At 48.0% G+C, this 21,536-nt stretch overlaps 1 protein-coding gene across 4 annotated transcripts in view; it reads right to left on the reverse strand.

Moving 5' to 3' along the window:
* SORL1 (sortilin related receptor 1) overlaps positions 1–21,536 on the reverse strand; it is a 214,140-nt gene that overhangs the window by 33,881 nt on the left and 158,723 nt on the right. For all 4 annotated transcript variants that reach the window (XM_072729512.1, XM_072729511.1, XM_025999033.2 and 1 more), the window contains exons 23-31: positions 21,044–21,157; positions 16,930–17,052; positions 14,285–14,404; positions 8,258–8,383; positions 4,993–5,100; positions 3,599–3,730; positions 2,581–2,712; positions 1,840–1,974; positions 851–1,006 (exon numbers count right to left, since the gene is read on the reverse strand). In XM_072729512.1, the coding sequence (XP_072585613.1) occupies positions 851–1,006; positions 1,840–1,974; positions 2,581–2,712; positions 3,599–3,730; positions 4,993–5,100; positions 8,258–8,383; positions 14,285–14,404; positions 16,930–17,052; positions 21,044–21,157 (1,146 nt within the window). The remainder of the gene's footprint in view (positions 1–850; positions 1,007–1,839; positions 1,975–2,580; positions 2,713–3,598; positions 3,731–4,992; positions 5,101–8,257; positions 8,384–14,284; positions 14,405–16,929; positions 17,053–21,043; positions 21,158–21,536) is intronic.

Genomic DNA, 21,536 nt, shown 5'->3' on the forward strand with positions numbered 1-21,536 from the left:
AAGGCAAGGTCAGGGAGGACACAGGTCTCATGAGGCAGAAACGCAGCTGAAGGAGTATTAACAGGGAAAACGTGGAAGCAGCAGGCCTGCCTAGAGAGGCTGAGGAGCCAGCCTGGCCGAAGCACCACTGAACGGCAGGTATGGAAGGGCCTTGAAACAGGACTCCAGGGGGGGGATCTGTCTTCCAGACAAGGGGACACCACTGACGATTTCTAAGCAGCGAAGCAAGGGGACCAATTCGTTTTAAAGGAGGAAACTGACTGCTGACCTAGAAGTTTGCCAGGAACAGGATCTGCAAAGCGTAGAGGACAACTGTCCACTCTCTTACGCTAACCGAGTTTGAAATAGAATCCGGCCCAGGAAAGGACGCAGCACCCTCACCTGTGCTGGGCCGCAGCGAGGGCCACGCAGGAGCCCGGGCGCAGGGCCCACCTCGCCTCCCGCCAACAGGGCGACGGGCCGCGCTCCGGGTGCCTCTGCGTTCGGCCACTAGATGGCAGTGCTCACCCTCCTTTCGAAGGACGGCCGCCAAAGGCCAGCGCGGAGGTTGAGAGTCTGACAGGCACGCAAGCACGCCCCAGGTGGCCCCCACTGATTCTCCCGAGGAGGAAGCAGGGTGGCCCACCGCAGCCAGGGCGGGAAGCAGGGCAGCTGGCCTTTCCGTGCAGGAGGATCACAAGGCGGTTCGAGGAGGTGAAACACTCCAGCTCCCAGAGCCACGGGTGTCCCCACTCTAGAGGTGAACAGCAGCCCGGCCAACAGAGCACGGGGGCCCAGAAGGCAGGGGGCACCCAGTATCCAGGGCGTACCCCCCAAAGGTCCGCTTCCCGCAGGCAGGTGCCGCACTCACCGGGCGAGGGGCAGGCTTCTTCATCCGAGCCGTCGGCACAATCCCGGTACCCGTCGCACACCCAGCTGTCCATCACGCACGCCCCACTGCTGCAGCGGTAGTAATTGGGCAGACACGTGGAGGGCCCGGGAGTAGGGGAGGGAAGGATATGTAAATCTGTGCAAGACACAAGCAAGCAAGAACACCCAAAGTGTTACAAGATGCTTCATCTCAGAGCAAAATGTGCCCCAAACTCAGTGCAGACGTCCCCGTTTTAGCTGCCCCAGCCCTGGGACGGCCAGGGTCAGGCACAGTTCTGAACAGCCGCTCATCTAAAATCATTCATAATTAGGGCATCAGAATAGGCTGCAACCTATTTGATGGGACTGGGGCTGAGGGAGTTTGCTCTTGCAGGAGCTCAACAGGGGCTTGATGCCTTTGCAGGCTGATGCAAGGCACAGGACTCAGAATGCACAGGGTGGATGGGGGAGCTCCCACGGAGGCCACACACCGTTCCAGTTACAGCTCCATTGCAGCTCCCCCAAGACCTAGTTCAGAGAGGAGGATGCCAAAAAGGAAAGTCAGGAGCATGCATTCCACACCAGTGCTCCCCAGATGCAGCGTGGTACCCCTATCACCTAGAGATCTTGTTAAAGTGTGGATTCTGACTCAGAAGAGAGGCCTAGGGTGGGGGTTAGAGACTCTGTGTTTCTAACCAGCTCCAACAGACGTGGACGCTGCTGGTCCGCAGGCCATGCCTGTACTTGCCAGGCTGCACAGCGCTTGCTGTGGCCTGCAAATTATGGCAAGCGTGACCCTAGAAACAGGAGAAACCAACCACACTGGTCTTCGGAGTGGGAGGAGATAGAGAGGCACTCAGACAGTTACACCCCCCAAAATCGCCGAACGAGCCCAGCACTGAGGAGATAAGATTCTATTCTGTGCAGAAAAGGCGGCAGTGTGTCTGCTGTGTCCTGCCTACGGGCTGACGGCTGACCCAGGACCCTCACCTCCGCAGTCCTTCTCATCAGACCAGTCCCCGCAGTCGTTCTCCCCATCACATTTCCATCTGTTGGGGATGCAGTGGCCATTCTCACAGCGGAACTGGAAGTAGCGGGAGCAGTTCGGGGCTTCTGTGGGGTTTTCTGGGGAGGTTAAGCACACACACCATCAATTAGTTGCCCAGTACCTGTGTGAACACAAATGCTAAAAAGATAGACACAACCTTCTCAACGCCCATGTCCCCGGGGGCAGCTTGCACAACCCTACCTGGTACAGGTGGGGCAGCTTCTTGGACCTGAGCCCTTCTTCCTGGATCCCAACTCATGCTTCTCTGAGCCACACTTCTAGACCTTACAAATAATATCCAACTTTTTGACACTTTACCAAAGGAATGACATAACTATCGGTGACAGCCCAATGATGACAGGACTCTTTATAAAGTTGTGGCATCTATAATAAGCACATTTGGGGAACACCTTCCAAAATATTCACCATCATTCATCTACCGTATTCCTTAGACATAATGTGAACTTCCCAACTGGGGAAAGAAAAGGAACGGGAATAAACATCCCCCAACACCTCCTGCGGGCAGGCTGCCACTTGAAGACTCAATTCCTTACAGGGGAACCAGTGGTGAGGCAGGAGAAGGCACAGCCTGCATGGCAGTGAGCTGAGAACGGCCTCCTTAACCACAGGCGTCACTGGGACCCGGAGATTAGGGACGAGAGGCTGAAGGTCCAGCATCTTACCACAGTTGGCTTCATCGGAGTAGTCACCACAGTCATCCATGCCGTCGCACTTCCAAATCAGGCTGATGCACACTCCGTTCTGGCACTGGAAACTGAACTCATCACAAACCTTGTGGAACTCGGGGTCTTCCGCTAGATAAGGAACAAACATCCCTAAGTTCCAGGCTGCTGCCATCCTGCAGGGCTCAAGGTAGGACGCAAGGGGAAAGAACCTCCACCAAGAGACAGGCCAGCTACAGGGCTCCGGGATGGCAAAAGCCACTTGAAGGCCTAACCCCCAGTAGCTCAGAAGGGGACTGTATTTGGAAACAGGGTCTTTAAGGAGGTGATTAAGCTACCGTGAGGTCACAAGGGACCCTAACCTAATAGGAGTAGGGTCCTTCTGAGAAAAGGAAAGCAGGACACAGACAGGCATAGAGGGGAGACCACGTGAGGGCTGAGGCAGACTGCAGCCTTCAGCAAGCTCAGGAGGGGGGCTGCAGAAGAACCAATCCGACCAACATCTCAACCTCAAACTGGAGCCCCCGGAACTATGAGAAATACACGTCTGCTGTTTCGGCCACCCAGGCTGTGGTCTTTGGTGATGGTGGCCCGAGCAGACTAGAATGAGTAGCCACCGCTGGTAGGGCCTGTTTTAGGAGTAGGTCTACGCAGTGAACAAAACAGAAGTCCTGCTCTCATGAGGCCCACATTCCAGCAAGGAGAGACAGGCAGTCAAATAATCAAATAAATATACGGCGTCCCAAGTGGTAACTAGTGCAACGAAGACCACCGGGGCCAGGCAAGGGTGCTACAGGGTGACAGGTGCACAGGGAAGGCCCGCGGGAGAAGGGTCCCTCCAAGCCTTCCCCTCATACACACACCAACCACCAAAAAGCAGACCTTATGAAGCAACAGAGGGTAAGCCTTTCTCAGAAAGGGCCAGATTGGACACTCGAGTGAGACCTGTGAACCACAGTGGCCCAACCCTCCACGGCATCTCCAGGGATTCGGTCCCCTCCCCGTCCGCCCCACTCACAGCAGCCTGCGAACGTTGCATCCTCATCGGAGCCGTCACGGCACTGGACGATCCCGTCACACACCATGGAGTGGAACAGGCATTGCTGGCGGTTCTTGCACACGAAGTCCATGAAGCGCGTGCAGAGGGGCTCTGAGAGGGGTCCGGGGCAGGGAGAAGGCCATGAACGCTCGGGACCGGCACCAGCCCTGAGCAGAGGCTCCCTGTGCGCTCAGGAAACCGTAGTAAGAGCCCCCATTTCTTGAGCACTTGCTGTGTGCCGAGCCCTGAGCTAAAGCACTTGACACAGAGGCGCATCACTGAACTCTCTAGACGACGCCAGGAGAGATTTTATTGTCCTGTTCTCAAAATGAGAACGGAGGGGGTGGTAACATTAAGTATTTTGCCAAGAGTACACAGCTACTGAGGGTAGAGCCAGACCTGTCTGACATCCATGCTCATGATCTTCATCATGAGTCACAGAACACTGACTCTCTGCTACTTCTTCCACAAAAGGACCAGTGTTAGGGACTAATTGTACCCCTAAAAATTCGTATGTTAAAGCCCTAACCCCCAGTGTGACTGCGTTTGGAGACAGGTCCTTTAAAGAGGTGATGAAGGTAAAACAAGGTCATGGAGGTGGGTCCCTGATCCCACAGGTGCGGAGTCCTTATAAGAAGGGACACCGGGGATGCAGGACACAGACAAAAGCAAGAAGACAGCCTGTGGACTCAAGCTGTAACATCAGCCTGCCCCTGGGTTTCCAGCCTGCCGGCCTACCCTGCAGATTTTGGACTGGCAGCCTTCATAAGTGCATGAGCTGATTCCTGAATATAAAGCTCCCTCACACATCCTATCAGTTCTGCTTCTCTGGAGGACAGTGGCTGATTTTAAAAATCCCAATGCCCAGGCCACACTCCATACAAATTACATCAGAATCTGGGGGTGGGAGGGAGTCGGGGAGCCAAGCAAGGTACATTCACAGATGAGCACCACTGGCCCAAGACAACCTCTAGGAGTCTAAAGGAAACGGGGATAAGAGAGTCACCTGGCCAAACGAAAATGTGACTTGAGTAATCACCAGCAACATGAATAAAACCCATCAAGTAAGTATTCAGTTCAAGTTCAAGTTCAGTTCAAGTATTCAATAAGTATTCAGTTCAAAACACTGGGTCTACTCCTAGAGCGAGAGCAAGCAACAGCAGCGTTCACCAAGCAATGACCTATTTATTCCAGGATCACCCCAACACTGCTCTCCGTCCTGCTCCTCTCCACCCAAACCAGGGCACCCTGAAGCCACCAGCCTCCCAGAGTCCGGCATGAACTCGGTTAAAAACTAACCCCCAGCAGATCCTGAGGAGGTGCAAGGGTTCAGTCCAATATTTGCACTTCCCCGGGGCAGGGAGAGGACTCACCGCAGTGCTGTTCATCCGCACCATCGGAGCAATCCCGCAGACCGTCACAGTGCTTGCTGGATGGGATGCAGGTACCATTCGGGCAGCGGAATCCATTGCACTTCTTCTCTGAAATGCAATTTGATAACGGAAGAGAGTGATAAGAGGAAAGAGGCAGGTGCTCACACGCGTTGTTGTGTGGGTTTCAATGGGCAAACCCCTAAGGAGACTGGGTGATTGGTAACCGCGGTCACAGTAACCAATGCATGCACACCTTGACCCAGCGATGCCATGGCAAACACGTGATCTAGCCACACAAGTGAGAAATGACGTTAGTACCAGGTTGTTCATTGCAATGCTCTTTGTAATGCACGGACAACCACCTACCTGTCCGTCAGTAGGGGACTCTGTAATACCTCGTTATACCCTAAAGCTCAAGACTGCTACAAAGGCACTGAAGAGGCACTCTGCAAAAATGTATCCCAGATACACAGTTGTGTGGAAAAAACAAGGTACAAAACAACACGCATGGCATTCTACTTGTGTAAAAGAGAACAAGAATACACGGTACATTTAAATTTGCAGATATGCACAAAAATATCCTAAAAGGGCATACAATCATAATTTCCCATGTGGACATGGTAGGGATTTGGCAGATGGGGAGAAAAATGTTTACCGTACATCTCTTGATGCTTTCTTCCATCTTGAACCATGAAAACGTGTTACCTACTCAAAAAACTGAGTACCTATTTTTAAGAAAAGCTTCAGTGAGTGGAAAAAAGGAGGACATGAATCCTGATTATAATCCTGGTCTTTTAAAGCTCTCCTAAATCACCATCTTAATTCTTCAGGAATTCTAAACTAAAGCCCTTTCAGAGAAAGTCCATTCTAGCAATGTTAAGAATCTTAGATTTTGTGCTTAGTAGAGAATTCTTAGCACAAGGTAACCCTTTCTCCTGAACACAGAGCTACTGCCCGACGTTAGGGCTTAAAAGTAAGTTCTAGCAGGTAAGTCAGGGCCACTGCAAACCCAACGCTTAGGAGACCGGTTCCAGGGGGTTCAGGAGCAAGGCAAGAAAGTGTGTTTTAATCCTCTAATAAATCATCATGCCTAGGAAATTATTCTAAGGAATCAAACAGAACCACTAAGTGAGTACCATGAGTCGGGAAATACTTAATGTCGCTAAGTGTAAGAGGTATTTTTAAAAAGTATAAAATTAAAATTATACAAGACAGACTCCTATCCAATAAATTAGTGAAAACAGCTAAAAAGATAAAATGTAAGTTCAAGGGAGACGTGGGGAAACAGACACTATGTTACTGATAGAAATGCTTCGGGTATCATCACTCAGAAACGCAACATGCAAACACTTAAGGAGAATCATTAAAATCCATCAGAACCTCTGACCCAGCAATTCCATACTGAGGGACATATCCTAGGAAGTATCTTCAAGAAAAAAATAAGCCTTCATTTCCAAAAAAAAAAAAAAAAGGATAATTTTACTGCACATAATAGTGTAAAACTGAAAACACTCAAATGCCTGACCGGGAAGCAACTAAGTATACTATGAGAAATATCAAGTGAATATGCATCTGCCATGACAATGTGGGCTACAGAAAAATACAGATATAGGCAAAGACCTCTGCTTAATACTGTGACATGAAAGGAATGGAGTTTACAACATGCAGACTATGACTACGGTCCCATGAAGATCTGGAAGGTATGATGCAAAGTAACAGGAAATATATATATATATATTGGTCTCTGGCCCTGGTTATAGGCACAGAGCTCTTAAGCCCTTGTAATTCCCTAGGTAACAGGAATGTCTTGTGTTCTAATGGGCAACTCTGTGTGGGCTCCTGCATAGCTTTAGGATGGGGGCTGGTCACCAGAAAAACCATGCCATGATTAGAGGCTTGGTTTGAACTCCACCCCTGATCCTCTAGGGAGGGGTGAGGGGGAGCTAGCTTAACGATTCATACTATGTGATAAAGCCTCTCTAGAAATCCCAAAAAGTATGGGGCTCAGAGAGCTTCCAGGTGGCTGAACACAGAGATGCTGGGAGAGCGGGAGGTCTGGACACAGCTTGGAAGCCCCACAACCCTTCCCTCTACCTTGCCCTATGCTTTCTCTTGCATCTGGATGTTCATTCTCTCTCTCCTTTATCATACATCTTTTTCTAACAAGCTAGGAAATGTGATTCCCTGAGTTCTGTGAGACAGTCTAGTAAATCACTGAAGCCAAGGGAGGGGAGACGGATTTATAGGTTGTCAGTGAGAAGTACAGGTGACAACTTGAGGCTTGTGACTGGCATCTGAAGTGGGGGGGGCAGTGTTTGGGACCGTGCCCTTAACCCGTGAAATCTGATGCTGTTGCAAGGAAGACAGTGCAAGGAATGAGTTAACTGCAGGACACCCAGCTGGTACTGAAGACTGCTTGGTGTGGAAAACACACATGGGTGGCCAAGAAGTGTGGAAGTACACTGTGCACAGAATACTGAGAGCAGCGGAGAAACACAGGGTTTTTTTTTCCTACCCATGCTATAGAAAAAGGATATAGATAGAGAACCTTAAAGATATTTGGTATAGGGGCACCTGGGTGGCTCAGTGGTTGGGCCTTTGGCTCAGGTGGTGATCCCAGGTCCAGGGACCGAGTCCTGCACCGGGCTCCCCACAGGGAGCCTCCTTCTCCCTCTGCCTATGTTTCTGCCTCACACTCTGTGTCTCTCAGGAATAAATAAAATCTTAAAAAAAAAAGATATTTGGTATAAAAACGAATTTTATACATTGTGTTCATGGGACAGCTATTTTGTGAAGGTAGCTAATGACCTCAGAGTTCTTTCTGAAATCAATTATGCTGACAAAGTTCTACCTTAGGAGTGGTAACCACTTTCCCAAAGGACCATAACACAGAACTCTTAGTCATAAAGTACGCTATTTATACCGAAACTGCTGGCTAATTTCTGGTGGAACACTGCTCATTTCTGTATTTGGTGACTGTATTTAGCACTCTGGGTGGGTGAACTGGTTTCCATTTCTTTGCTGCAAAGTTGTTATGGAAAACCAATGAGGCAAAACAGCTTGCCTGCCAATGAGGATGACACAACACACTCCTATACATCCTATGGCCATGCCATCTAAAAACCGGGAAGGCCTGTCTGGTGGTCGGCCTGGGCGTCCGGGCACAGCAGAGCAGTATTCCAATGCCCGGCCCAATCTGTCCCCTCTTCTCCTGACCAGCAGACACTGGGGCCGCTCCACGTGGAGACCAAAGCAGAGCATTTACCGCAGTTCACTGGGTCCTCGTCAGAACCATCCTGGCAATCCATGTCACCATCACACGCCCACCGCTGGGGAATACAGTGCCCGTTGTGACACTGGAAGTTGGAGACCTCGCAGGTGTGATAGATGGCTGCCAGCAAGAGAGAAGAGAGACAATGTCAGTGCCACCTTCACCTCCGCTCCCCCACCAACCACCAAGGAGCTGACCGAAGGGAGACTGTGCTGGGTAATAAGGTGTGGACCAGAGAGCCTGAGCTCCTCCCTGGCCAGGAGCCAGGCACCTGAGCTTGCGCTCCTAATGGAGCAATCACTTAACTCTGTGAGTCTGTAAAGCTACACAAGTATAGATGTACATGTTAAAAAGAAATCATTTACTTTTCACAACCACCTATGATGTAAGGGTTATTCCCCACATCCCCTAAGTAACAGCCTTAGGGGGATTAAGATACTCGCTCACATTCACAAAGATAAGTAATAGCACCAGCGTTCTCCAAGTCCAAAGCCTGTATGGCTTCTGCTCTATCTTGCTACTTTATCTTCTCACATGAACCCACTCACTCATCCAGATTCTGTGGGACAAGGAGAGGTGGTGTGTGCTCTGCAGACAGCTCTCGACCCGATGTAGCCACTCTTTGGAGGCTCCACTTCATCATCTATATTGATATGTAAGGACCCTTGTAAGCTCTGAAAGGCTGTGATTTTATAATTCTCAACAAACTACCCCATTTCAAATGTGCAAACCCTCAGATCCAGAGAGCACAGAAGATTTACTCAAACTCAAAACAGAAAGGTGCCAGCACCTCCTAGACTTGTCCAACTTTCCCAATAGTCAGGAGTGACATCTATCAGCCAACGATGTGTGGTGTCCACTACAACCATTAAAAGAAAAAGACACAAGTGAAACAGAGCTGTTGTTATAAACCAGCAGCCTTGTTTGCATACGTGGGCTGAGGCCAGTTGGAAGTCCTTTAGAAACGTCTCAAAACACTGGTCAAAGACTAGTTTGAATGCAGAGTATCTGCCTCAAACCCAACCAGCACTACTAACCACCTCTCCATTAGCTTTCCCTTTCCTCTGCTAAAACAGAAAGCTGTTTGTGTCTGTGCACTGCTGAGTGAAAGCCAGGGCTGGCCTTGTTTACCACTGACATAAAACAAGAGAGCTAGATGGGCTCTCTGTTAAACTGTGTCGACAAGGATGTCTTTGCAACACATGAAGCAGAACAAACAAAAGTGGGTTATTGAGGGCATACTACAGTTACTTATTCAATCAAGATGGTTGGCAACTGCTACTCAAGGATTGGGAAAATTGGCTTCCAATGCCCTCTAGAATTTCTACTGAATTTGGGGCTATTTTGTGCAGCAGTCTGAAGTACAAAGAACCTGATTTTTCAAACCACTTTGAAACAAGTGGTGGTCCATTATCTGTTGTCTTATCTCACTGACTACCAAGGCTATGTGCATAGCATAGAAACAGGTCTACATGAAGTTTTAATATTATATAACCTCTGGCTCTCAGAATCCATTGAACATCTTTTTAAAATATAAGATGCCTGGGTGGCTCAGCGATTGAGCATCTGCCCTCAGCTCAGGGCGTGATCCCAGGGTCCTAGGATTGAGTCCCGCATCGGGCTCCCCGCAGGGAGCCTGCTTCTCCCTCTGCCTGTGTCTCTGCCTCTCTCTGTCTTCCATGAATAAATAAAATCTTAAAAAGAGATTAAAATACACTTATCTCCGAGAAGAGGAATACATATAGGCTGCACGTTACATGAGCTTTTGCAGCAGTAACAGCCATCGCCTGGAATACTTTTGATCTGATGGTTTTACAAGTCTGACAGCCCTTGCAAATACTCCTCCGCAAAGCTTTGCTCCCTTTCATGAGATACACTGTTCCCTAAGCTCACTGCCATGCTGATCTACTTATTATTCAGCTTATGCAGTTCACTTTTAATTGAAAACAATTTCAGAGTGTTAATGGAGTTTCCAAATGACCATTCTGGGAGGCATGTCTGAGATCTCCAAAATCTATCACAGAAGCTGAGCTCAGAAAGACTAATCAGTTTGCACAATTTCATTTAAGTGGCCAGGTATGAATGGAATTCTTAACACATTTTCTTTTTCTGAATTTTCCAATCTTCTGAGTAACTTATTAGCTCTCTGACACTGAGTTCTGGTTAAGTAATACATGTTCAATTATTTTACCTTTTTCACTTAATTATAAAGATGGAAGAGACTGATTTTAATATAGACTAAAGAATGGGGGGGGGGAATAAGAATCCTTTGCACAGCAGGATGGGCAAATGGGGTAAATGACCATGAAATTAGAGGATCGGAGTTTCTAATGGAAACCTATCCTACTTATCCTACACCCCACTCTCTGACTTGGACAGATCTTCCTTGACTCAGCAAGACCCTCTGGAATACCTGATCAAAAGCATTAACCAAATACAACTGGGGCAGAAGGGATGGATGAATTCATATGGTAGGAATTACAGAGCACTGGACTATTAGGAAGCGAATGAGAGGGAAAAATGCGACTATCAATACAACTTGAATGATTAATGACACAGAAATAATAACATAAAGTGTAAAGAAAGAGCATTGATGGACACCTGGGCTCTTTCTATCGGTGAATGGATAAAGATGTCTTATACACATATATACTCAGACATCAAAATAATTAACTCTTGCCATTTGCAATAACATGGATGGAACTAGAGGACGTTATGCTAAGTGAAACAGTCAATTAGAGAAAGACAATTATCATATGATCTCACTCATCTGTGGAATTTAAGAAACAAAACAGAGGATCATAAGGGAAGAGAGGAAAAAATAAAACAAGATGAAATCAGAGAGGGAGGCAAACCATAAGACTCTTAATCATAGGAAACACATTGAGGGTCGCTGGAGGGAAGGGGATTGGGGGATGGGGTAACTGGGTGATGGGCAATAAGGAGGGCACATGATGTAATGAGCACTGGGTGTTATATAGCACTGATGAATCACTGAACTCTACCTCTGAAACCAATAATACAGTATATGTTAATTAACTAAAATTAAATAAAAGTTTTTTTAAGAAAGAAAAGGCACTGAAAAGCAAAAGCCACACTTGGAACAAGAACAAGATAGAAATTCTAGATATAAAAAAATACAGCCGTGGAAATAAACATAGCTCAGTGGATGTGAGAAACAGCCAGTTAGATTCAGCTGAAAAGAGAATTGTTGAACCAGAAGAGAAGACTGAGGAAGTAACTCAGATTCTAGTACGGAGTCATAAAGAGATCGCAAATCCTAAAACAGAAGCATGAACAACAGAAGGACACAGCCCAATAGAACGCTGACAGTAACTATTGAAGACAAAACCAGAAATACTAGCAAAGAGAACTGAAACATCATGGCTGTAATTCCCCAGAATTGATGAAAAATAAATCCTCAGCCTCTGGAAGGAAAACAAGACTCAAGAGTAGGATGAATAAAAATAATTTCACCTAGGGAGGTGTAACTATATAACAACAAACAAAAACCTACAGATACCCAGAGAGAAAAGGATGTCTGATGATACTTTGAACAGCTCACCTGACAGGAGAATTCAAATCAACACAGAAGAGGCCAGAAGGAAATAGAATAATCCCATTGAAATACTTAACGGAATATTATTACAATCCAAGAAATCCAGATCCATCTGAATTCAGGATTGAGAGTGACATAAAAACATGTTTGTGTAAATAAAACCTTCAAAGAGTTGACCACTCATGGACTCCTGCTGCAAGAAACAGAGAAAGATATACGTGGAAAGGAGACATCGGGCACAAGAAGCAAAGGTGAGTGGTTCCTAAAATATAACAATGAGTAATATTAGGAATTTTTTAAATGTACCATGAAAATACTAAGCACGTGTAGAGTCTGTTCTGAAATCCCTGAGAGTCTAGGAGGGCGGAGAGCCACTGTGTGAAGACACATGGGGTGTCTAAGCATAACCCCAGAAAGAGCAGAAATCAAATGTTTACGGTCAAATTGACACAGGGAGGTGGGGAGAAGGGAATAAAGAAAATTAAGTCCCATGAAAGACAAAAAGCAGGGAGGAGAAGCCCAAAGACTGTGCCTGCAAGCTGAGGCAAAGAGGAAGTCCACCGACCCCGACTGATTGTGGCTTTGCAGACAACTTCGTGTATTAGGTCAGGAAACGGAGGGACACGCCACGCATCCTAATGAGCTCACGGCTGACTGCCAACTATCTTGAGATGACAAGGAAAGAGAATCATCTTTAATAGGTGTGGAAGAACAGTCCCTGGAACAAGGGAGCAGGTGAGGTGTAAGCACTTTACATGTTCCCCAGACAGCCTTGCCAAAAAACAAAACAAAACAACAACAACAACAGCAACAACAAAAAAAACCCAGGAGTCTCAGATGAACCCACCCATAGAAATGAGTTGTTAATTCATTCCAGAGGAGCAGCACATGCTGCTGAAACACAAAATTGACTCATGTGGTTGTGCTAACAAGATGTTCAATCATTTTGCAATTTACAAACTGAAATGCCCAAGTGCACCCCTTTAATTTATTAACCAATTATCCACCCAAGCCCACTGTTTCCAAACAGCATCGTGGCTCCTGGGCTGATGGCAGTTCCTCCGTGGACAGTTTTTTTTTCCTCCCTCTACAGGCCATGCTTGTCTTTGGAGAGAAGCCTTCTCCTGTGTGCTTCTAAGGCACTGAGGTTCCACCAGAAAGGACAGGGGCAAGTTTCGGGTAAGTTTATAAGGGCAGAGAATCTGGTAACATCGTGGATTATCCTGTGTGATGATATGGCATTTGAGGAGAGCCATCTACTCCTCAGGGTCACCTGAGGTCACTTCGAAACTAAAATGAACGCAGAGAAGCCGTTGTGTAAATTGCCCAATCGACAGAAGCTCCCTGAACACATCCTCTCCAGTCGCTGGGCAATGGGAAAATACAAAGGTCATTTCTGCCCTTCAGGAACTAGATCTAAACTAAAAACCTAACAGTTACTTCGATTTAGGTTCGGGATAGGAGAGTGTAGCCTTCTTTTTATTTGCTTCCGCAAATCAGTAGGCATTGCTCTGAGCTCCCAGTGCTGGGCACTGTAGGAACAGGTGGGTACATGGATGGGGTGAGGAGGATTAAGACAGGGGACTTGGAAGGCCCGCCCCAAGATTAGTGATCCGCACCACGTGAATGACAAGTTCATGCAGTACCAATGAATTGCAACACAAAGCCCAGAAGCAGATCTGCCCCTACCACAAAATGTTTACATGAAATAACCCTCACCCCATCACTGGATTTAAGATAGAACTGAGTGATCATTTGGAGAGGGTGCAGAGAAAATGTACTTTTCAGGTAGTGGGATCAGTTTTTATTCCTCCACGGTTTCCCCAAATCCTTGCTCTCCCAATTCCAGCATACTGTAAAATGGGTCTCATTTATTCACTCTTTCATTTATTCCTTCATAGAAGTAACGTGATGAACACGAGTGAACATTATTCTCATCACCCATGAGAATAATGACATTACCTCCACCTCATACCACCACATCTTCCTCTCCTATTCTCATGCTGTTTCCAACATTCTTTTTCATGCAATCTGACCCCAAACAGGTATAAGCACCGTTCAGGTTTTCACTGTTGGGGAACTCTCTGATGCTCCCTTCAAAAGCATGAGTTAGTTCAGCGCTGCTCAATGTGTGGTCCCCAGAACAGGGGCCAGTCTATAAACTGGTGTGACTGGTCCTGAAGAAATAAGCTTGAGCCAGATTGCAAAATCGACCATATCGCTCAGGGACACTTGTTTAGGTAATGCTTTTTTGCACAGCAAGACCTTCTCAATGAAGAAAGCAGGGTGTCCATTTCCCTTTTAGCACAAGCTCAGCAGAGTCCAGCTCTCTGAGAAGCACGCAACTAGCTGATGCCTAAGGTCCATTTCTTAGAGTCTAGAGCCTACGATCGTGGAGGGTTGCAGAGCTAACCAGCACACACACAGACAGGTGCTGTCAACGGAGAGCACGGAACACTGACCAGTACAGTTGGCTTCATCGGACCAGTCCCTGCAGTCATTGTCTCCATCACACACCCAGGAGGAGCGGATGCACATGCCAGAGCTGCAGCTGTATTCGTCACTCCGACACTGGTGCATTTCTGCAGGGGAGATCACAAACACAGAGCAGTAGGGACAAACGCTGACTCAGAGATCCATCTCGGATGGAGCTCAGGCGTCAGCACTCCTGAGGGCTAGAGTAGCACCCATTACCCAAATTATCACTGATTATCCAGGTACAGTATGGACTTAGCTGGGGAATGCCAGCTAACCAAGGATGGACTCTAGGTGTGCTGGGATACTGACACTTTCACATTCTATTTTTAAAGATTTTATTTATTTATTTATTTGTTTATTTATTTATTTATTTATTTTAGAGAGAAAGAGAAACAGTGCACACATGCATAAGCAGGGAGAAGAAAAATCTCAAGCCAATTCTACATTGAATGTTGAGCCTGATGCAAGGCTTGATCCCAGGACCCCGAGATCATGACCTGAGCTGAAATCAACAGTCAGACACTTAACCAACTGAGCCATCCAGGCACCCCTGAAACCCTGACATCCTTGCCCCTGGTAACCCCTAGGCCCAGAAGAGCTTTATCCATTTACCTTGGGGCACTTGACAAATATTATCTATGCTTGTTACAATGAGAAGGTTAGGAGGCAATGCTCTAATTACCCAGAAAGTAGAATCCTAAGAATTCTCAAGAAACAGAAGCCTTCTAGAGATGGAGGCCGTGGTTCAGAAAAGGGGATAATGAGAACTCTGAGCAAGCTAACTAGTACGAGATGCTCAGATCGGAGATGATGAGATTAGTGCTGAGCTCCCAACATAGAGAAAACTGGGGACCTTCCATGGGCAGAGCTCCAGGGACGTCGGCTGATGGGCTGTCTCTAGAAGGGTGGGGTCCTGAGGCAAGGGAACCCATGCAGCCTGACCAAGACTTGCAAGCAGGCTACCCCAGTGACCTCTTTTACAGACCCTGGGAATGTCATTTAAAACAGAGCTTTCAATGGGAATTTTAAAGAATCTAGGGAAACAAGGGGAGCCAAGCCTGGGGCCCAGGGTGGCTGCCTGAGTTGTGTCATTCAGGAGACAAGTTGGTGGTGAAGCTGGAGATTCAGATATTTATGAGGAAACAGTCTGGAGACTTATGAAGAGGACCCGGCCCTGCAGCTATCAGGGACTGGGACCGTGGCAAGGATTCAGGCGACACTAACAGGCCATAAGTGGGGAACCCAACATGTGCCCAACAGGTGAGCAAGATGACGTCACTGGAGTCTACTTCCTACTAAGCTGTGCCCTTTGACCCCGTGCAGACGCTAAAGAAAGAATGGACAGCACTGAACCCAAAAGACTGCTTTTTGGAATTTCCTATTTTTACCAAGATGAGGGAAAATGATGTGACCCCCTCCTCCCACACACACCAGATTCCTCCAAGAGCCAGCCTAGGAGCATTTCCCTGGCTCCCCTTATGTAAGCCCCTGGGGTCAGCTGCTGGTGAAAAAGCAGGCCCTGTCTGTAAGCACATGCGAGGCTAGACTGGACCTGCCCCGTGGGTGGCTAGGGAGAGCCACCAACTCTTCACGCTGTCTGGGCCAGCGTCTGGCCTCTGTTCTCACTTCCCCTTTAGTCAGGATCCCTCCAGTCTGGTGCACTCCATGTACCACATAACATTTCCTCCTTGGAAGGTCAGCAACGCTGAGTTTGGTACCAGAGCCATTCACGGAGACAGGCCGCCCGAACCAGGCAGGACTGGGCTGTGCAGCGAGGCTGGGAAACACGGCTCCAGGTCCCTATCCTGACACAAACTAACAGTGTCACCTTGAAGAAGTCCTCTCAGTCATTTAGTCAGAAATTAAAAAAGACTGAACCAGAGAGCCCCTATCACTCTTGGCAATTCCAATGCACTATTTTCCTAAATGTAAAAATTTCCATTCAGAAAACAGATGTTCGAACAACATTTGTACCATCTGCTGGCTTCCAACAGAGTTTACTGAATTAGATTGGTTTAAAAAAAAAAAAAAAAGCTGTTCACAAAGGTAGAGATCTAGTCTCATAGTCTCATAGTCGCCCAGATGTGTGGGCCAATTCTGTTCCACATATAGCTTTTAATAACCACCTAAATTCAGTTACAAATCTTCCTTACTATCACACTCATGCTTACGGCATCTCTGCAAGGGAAAGCAGGGTCCGTGATCTTTCGAATGAATCATTCCTACCAAGGGGGCAGAGACGGTCATATGGCTGGATATCAGAAACCCCGATGGGGGCGCCTGGGGGGCTCAGTCAGTTAAGCATCTGATTCTTGGTTTCTGCTCAGGTCATGCATGATCTCGGTCCTGGGATGGAGCCCAGCTTTGGGCTCTGTACTCAGTGAGGAGCCTTCCTGGGATTCTTGAATGCTCTCTCCCTCTGACCTTCCCTCTCTACTCCATCCTCCCTCCCCTGCACCCCACATGTGTGGTCTCTCTCTCAAAAAAAAAAAAAAAAAAAAAAGAAAAAAGAAAGAAAGAAAACCCTGAGATGCTTTCAGGAATCCTCCATCTGCAACCCACGGCAGCTCAGTGAGTAAAGGCATTGCCCCGCTCAGGAATGGGGTCCCTGGACATCACGTCCCCTTACCACAGTGACTTTCATCGCTGTTGTCTCCACAGTCATCCTCCAGGTCACATTTGTAGGAGAGAGGGATGCAGGTCCCAGACTCCTGGCAGCGGAACTGCGTGTCCAGATCACAAATGGTAGTAGCTAAAACGGGAGAGACCATATACTCATGAGGAACAATTAATCCCCCCGCCTTACCCTAAATACAAACATCCCCATGGAGAAGAAACTAAAACAGAGTAGCAGCAGATTTTAATTGCAGCAACAGAGACAAATATATATATATATATATATATATATATATATATATATATATATATATATATATATATATAATCACATGAGAACCTGACATTTACAACCAAGGGCAAGAAGAGCCTATCTTTCCGTGGACGGCTTCCAGATGGGCACCGGGCTGGGAGGGTGACATACTGCCGTCCAGCTGGGAGAGATGGGCTGGATCACCTCCTACGACATCCCCCCAACCCCGCAGGCCTGAAGGTGTATTTCTAAGTACTCGGCAGAGACACCTTCATTTAGACAATGATGACTAAAAAGCCCAATCTTACAGGAGAAGCAGGCACCTCCCCATATCAATGACACAAGGAGTGTCAGGGAAGAATTTTATAGCAGGCACGTGGGTCTTGTCATCAGGTAGGACTGGGTTCCAGATCCTGGCTCTGCCTCTGCCTCGAGCAATTAACTTTAACCTCCTTGAGCCCATTTCCTACATGGCAGGAGGAGGATAAGGTAACGTGGCCAAGTGCTGTGATGACATAGACTAGATACAGATCTCAAGTCTCTAAGTTACATAACCTAACTGATCCGTGCCTCCGTTTGCTCTATCATAAAACAGAGATAATATAGCACCTACCCTGAGGCAGTATTATGAAAGGAAATAAGCAAACTGGTTTGGGACCAGAGCCCGGTGGGTAGGCTGCAAAGCAGAACAGGCTTCAAACAAATGTCACATCTCTTCCTTGTCCTTCCTCTGCCCTCCTGCACCAGGATGGGTACAGAAGTAGATTCTTCTCCCTCTTCTAACTAAAATTATCTGGGAGTGAGCACAGTCCCTAGACCCCAGCAAGAGACCCTCCAGGCAAGGCTTTGGGAAGGAAGGCTGCGCTCAGGAGCCGCTGACACAGCAGGTATGATGTGACAGAAGAGGATCCTGGGGTGGGGGGGGGGGCGTGCCGGGAAATGAAAAGCCAAGGACAACACTACAGTTAGACAACCCAGTGGCATTTATTTGAGGCTCCGTTTCTTCACTGTAATCGAGCTCATGGTGGGAGGCAGAGGATGAAGGCAAAAATGACAAGGCTGCAGGGCATTCACGTCAAAACCCGGAGAGCCTGACAACTACCCAGCACAGGAGTCTGTGCAAGGGAGGGAGATGTGCTGACAACAGCCCTCCCCGGCTCCCTGGTCACCACTGCCCACCCCACCCCCCATCTTCCCCAGCAGCTGATGGGATGCTGTGCTGAACTTCCCAGACAGCAGTGGCCAGCCACAGCCTGGGCCTTTCCTGCAGCCCTGCCCATGGACGAGGAGCCTCCGCCATCGGATAAGCACGGCTCTCCTCCTCCTTCTCCTCCTCCTCCTCCTCGATAAGGGAACCGCTGGCACAGGCACAGACAAGCACCACCCTCCAGGTTCCCAGGCTCCACATTTTAACACCCCCGCACCCCTCCTCATCGCCTCTCCTGGGCCAATTGGAATGAATGGAGACAGAGCAGAGCAGGGCAGCGAGCAAGTCTCACGGTCCCGGGAAGGTCAATCCCAGCCGAAGCTGACACCAAACCACGAGGCGGTCAGAGCCAACAGCAAACTTGACCCTGTGAGGTCGGCGCGGAACTCGGGGGCTGAAGCAGTGGGGGTGGGAGGGATGGAGGGAGGTCCCTCTCTCAGGACACTCAACCAATACAAGATCCCAGCTTGTCATCTAGTGGAAACCAAAGCCCTGGGTGGAATCCCCATCTATCATACCCAAGGTCATCTAGTTTAGATCTTTGCTTCCACTGAGCCTAATCATGTCTGGGCAATCTTCGTGCAATGTGTTAATTCTAAGAAGCATCTCCTCCCTGCACCCCCCCATATGTAATAAAGTCCTTCCCAGGCTCGGTTCCAATGTTGTTAATATTTTTTTTAAGGAGCTTTGGCTCTTCCCCCACAAATACCACCTCTTCCTGAGACTCTGGTAGGCAGAGAAGGTGTTATCACTGTCCTTTTCACAGAAAAGAAAAAAAAAAAAAACCGCACAGACAGCCTAATGCTTTCCCCAGATCGGCCATTCAGGGAGCTCTTCTCCCTGGGTGTGAATGGCATCCATTGAAACCAAGGAAAAATGACTAAGAAAAGGTTTGTTAAATAACTTCCTAAGAGCCAGCAAGGACAGCGCATAGTTTTGCTGGGCCCAGATGACTTCAGTGAGTTGAGTGCCTCTAAGGTTGCTTTCTGGCTGGGGTGGCGTGGGAACCTGCGACAGGCTCCACAGATGGCTGGCAAAACATGTCCACCATGGAGCCAGGAATCACCCACTAACCTGTTCTTATAGCACAAAATGGCAAGTGAGCTTCTGGATTTCCAGTGGGAAAATATTTGCAAGAGAAGTCTTCACACTGGCTTCTGGCTTCCCTGCTTCTGGTCTTCCTCCCAGCCAGTGCCTTCTGCCCACTGCTTCTCTTTCCAAAGGCAAAATTCTTATCATGTTATTTCAGTGGTTCTCAACTGCTCTTCTGAAGAAAGTCCCCAGGCCCCTGCTGCTGGGGGCACCATAACTAGCCTAACGTCCCCTTGCCCCACTGCTCCCGTTCATATTATTGATGACTCACACCAGTTTCTTAACCGTGCCACATACACCCTCACCTCTGGGCTTTCATACCTGCTGTTCTCTTGCTGACAATCATGCTCCCTCCACCTCTGCTTGCTTCACCTCTACTCACCCTTCAGGGCTCTCCATAAATGCCTACCACTCACCCTTCAGGGCTCTCCATAAATGCCTACCCAAGTTTGATTTGTGTGCTCTTCCTATATGCATATGGCGCTCCCCCATTCTCACGCTCACTGGCTCTACTGTAACCGCCTCTCTACTCTTCCAACTCCTCTCTGGACTGCAGACTCCATGTCATTCCCAAGCCAAACACAAAGCCTAGAACAAAGGAGTTCTCAACAAATACTTGCTGAATGAATGTATGAATGTATTACTCAGTGTCAGAGGGCAAAGCATCTCATTAGAAGTTAACGTCTAGGGCAGCCCGGGTGGCGCAGCGGTTTAGCACCACCTTCAGCCCAGGGTGTGATCCTGGAGACCCGGGATCGAGTCCCACGTCAGGCTCCCTGCATGGACCCTGCTTCTCCCTCTGCCTGTGTCTCTGCCTCTCTCTCTCTCTCTCTCTCTCTCTCTCTGTGTGTGTCTCTCATAAATAAATAAAAAACAAATCTTGAAAAAAAAAGAAGTTAATGTCGAGACTATTAAAAATTAAAATCTTGCCATAAATAAATTACTCATTATAAGTACTTACTTGTCCTTAAACCCTGCTGAACAGAATCATGCTTTAGGAGTTACCCTTAGAAAGTTTACAGTCCAAAGATGATGTTTCCATGCACACATATCAACATCCCCACATTTCAAGCCAACCAGGCATCATCAATCAGTTAGAACGATCTCTCTGGAGCCTGGCCGGCAGCCAATATCCACTGACTGGATGGCATACAAAGCAAAACCTGTTTCCCATCTCTGAAAAGGCTGAACACTGAATTAGCAGATCAAGGGATGTCACCTGGTCACCAGCTTTATCACAGTGGTAGGGCCACAACGAGAGCCCAGACGGCCCGACTCCCCAGTCAGCTCAGTTTCAGCCAGGCAGGCCCCAACTGGTAAACCCTTTGTTAACGAGCAGTTCCCGGACTTGTGGGGCTTGGTTTTAAATTAAATAACCACCTATATCTAAGTGCCTTCTCTGTTCTCCAAGCCCCATCAGCTCACACTGGGGTCACCCACCATGGCGGGCCATCAGCCAACACCTTGGCAGCAGGAGCCCCCTTCCTCCCGGACCCCCGGGCACAGCTGGCCAGCCCTCCGAATAACGGTAAGTGTGCAACATCCCGAAAGCCCGGCCGAGCAGGGAAGACTCACGGCAGTTTCTCTCGTCGCTCATGTCACCACAGTCATTGTCAAAGTCACACCACCAGATGCTATTGATACAGTTCCCGTTGCTGCAGCGATACTGGTTGCGGAGACAGGTGTTCTCTGGCCAGTGTGGGTGGGCAGAGGGGGAAACGAGACGAATATTATTATTACTGCTGGACCACAAGACTCTCACTTTTGAGTTTCCATTTCTCTTCCTCAAATAACATGCCTTAAATGGTAAAGAGGAAGAGCGATGCCAAGCTCACCTGCGTGCAGGAGCATACAACACAGGCCTCCCTCTTTCCTCTTTTAATTACAATTAATGAGGGGTTGGAGGTGGTTATAACGATGAAAAAGGATGGAGATGGTGTCAGTTGGGTCTAATGGGTAGACACCAAACACCGACATTATAAGATACTAATTATACAAGGAACTGTTTGAGGGGCCGTGTCTACACAATACGAAAACATACGTGTTCAATATATTTGTACCTGTGTGT

This window comes from Vulpes vulpes, chromosome 12, assembly GCF_048418805.1.
Source record: "Vulpes vulpes isolate BD-2025 chromosome 12, VulVul3, whole genome shotgun sequence".
NCBI lineage: Eukaryota > Metazoa > Chordata > Mammalia > Carnivora > Canidae > Vulpes > Vulpes vulpes.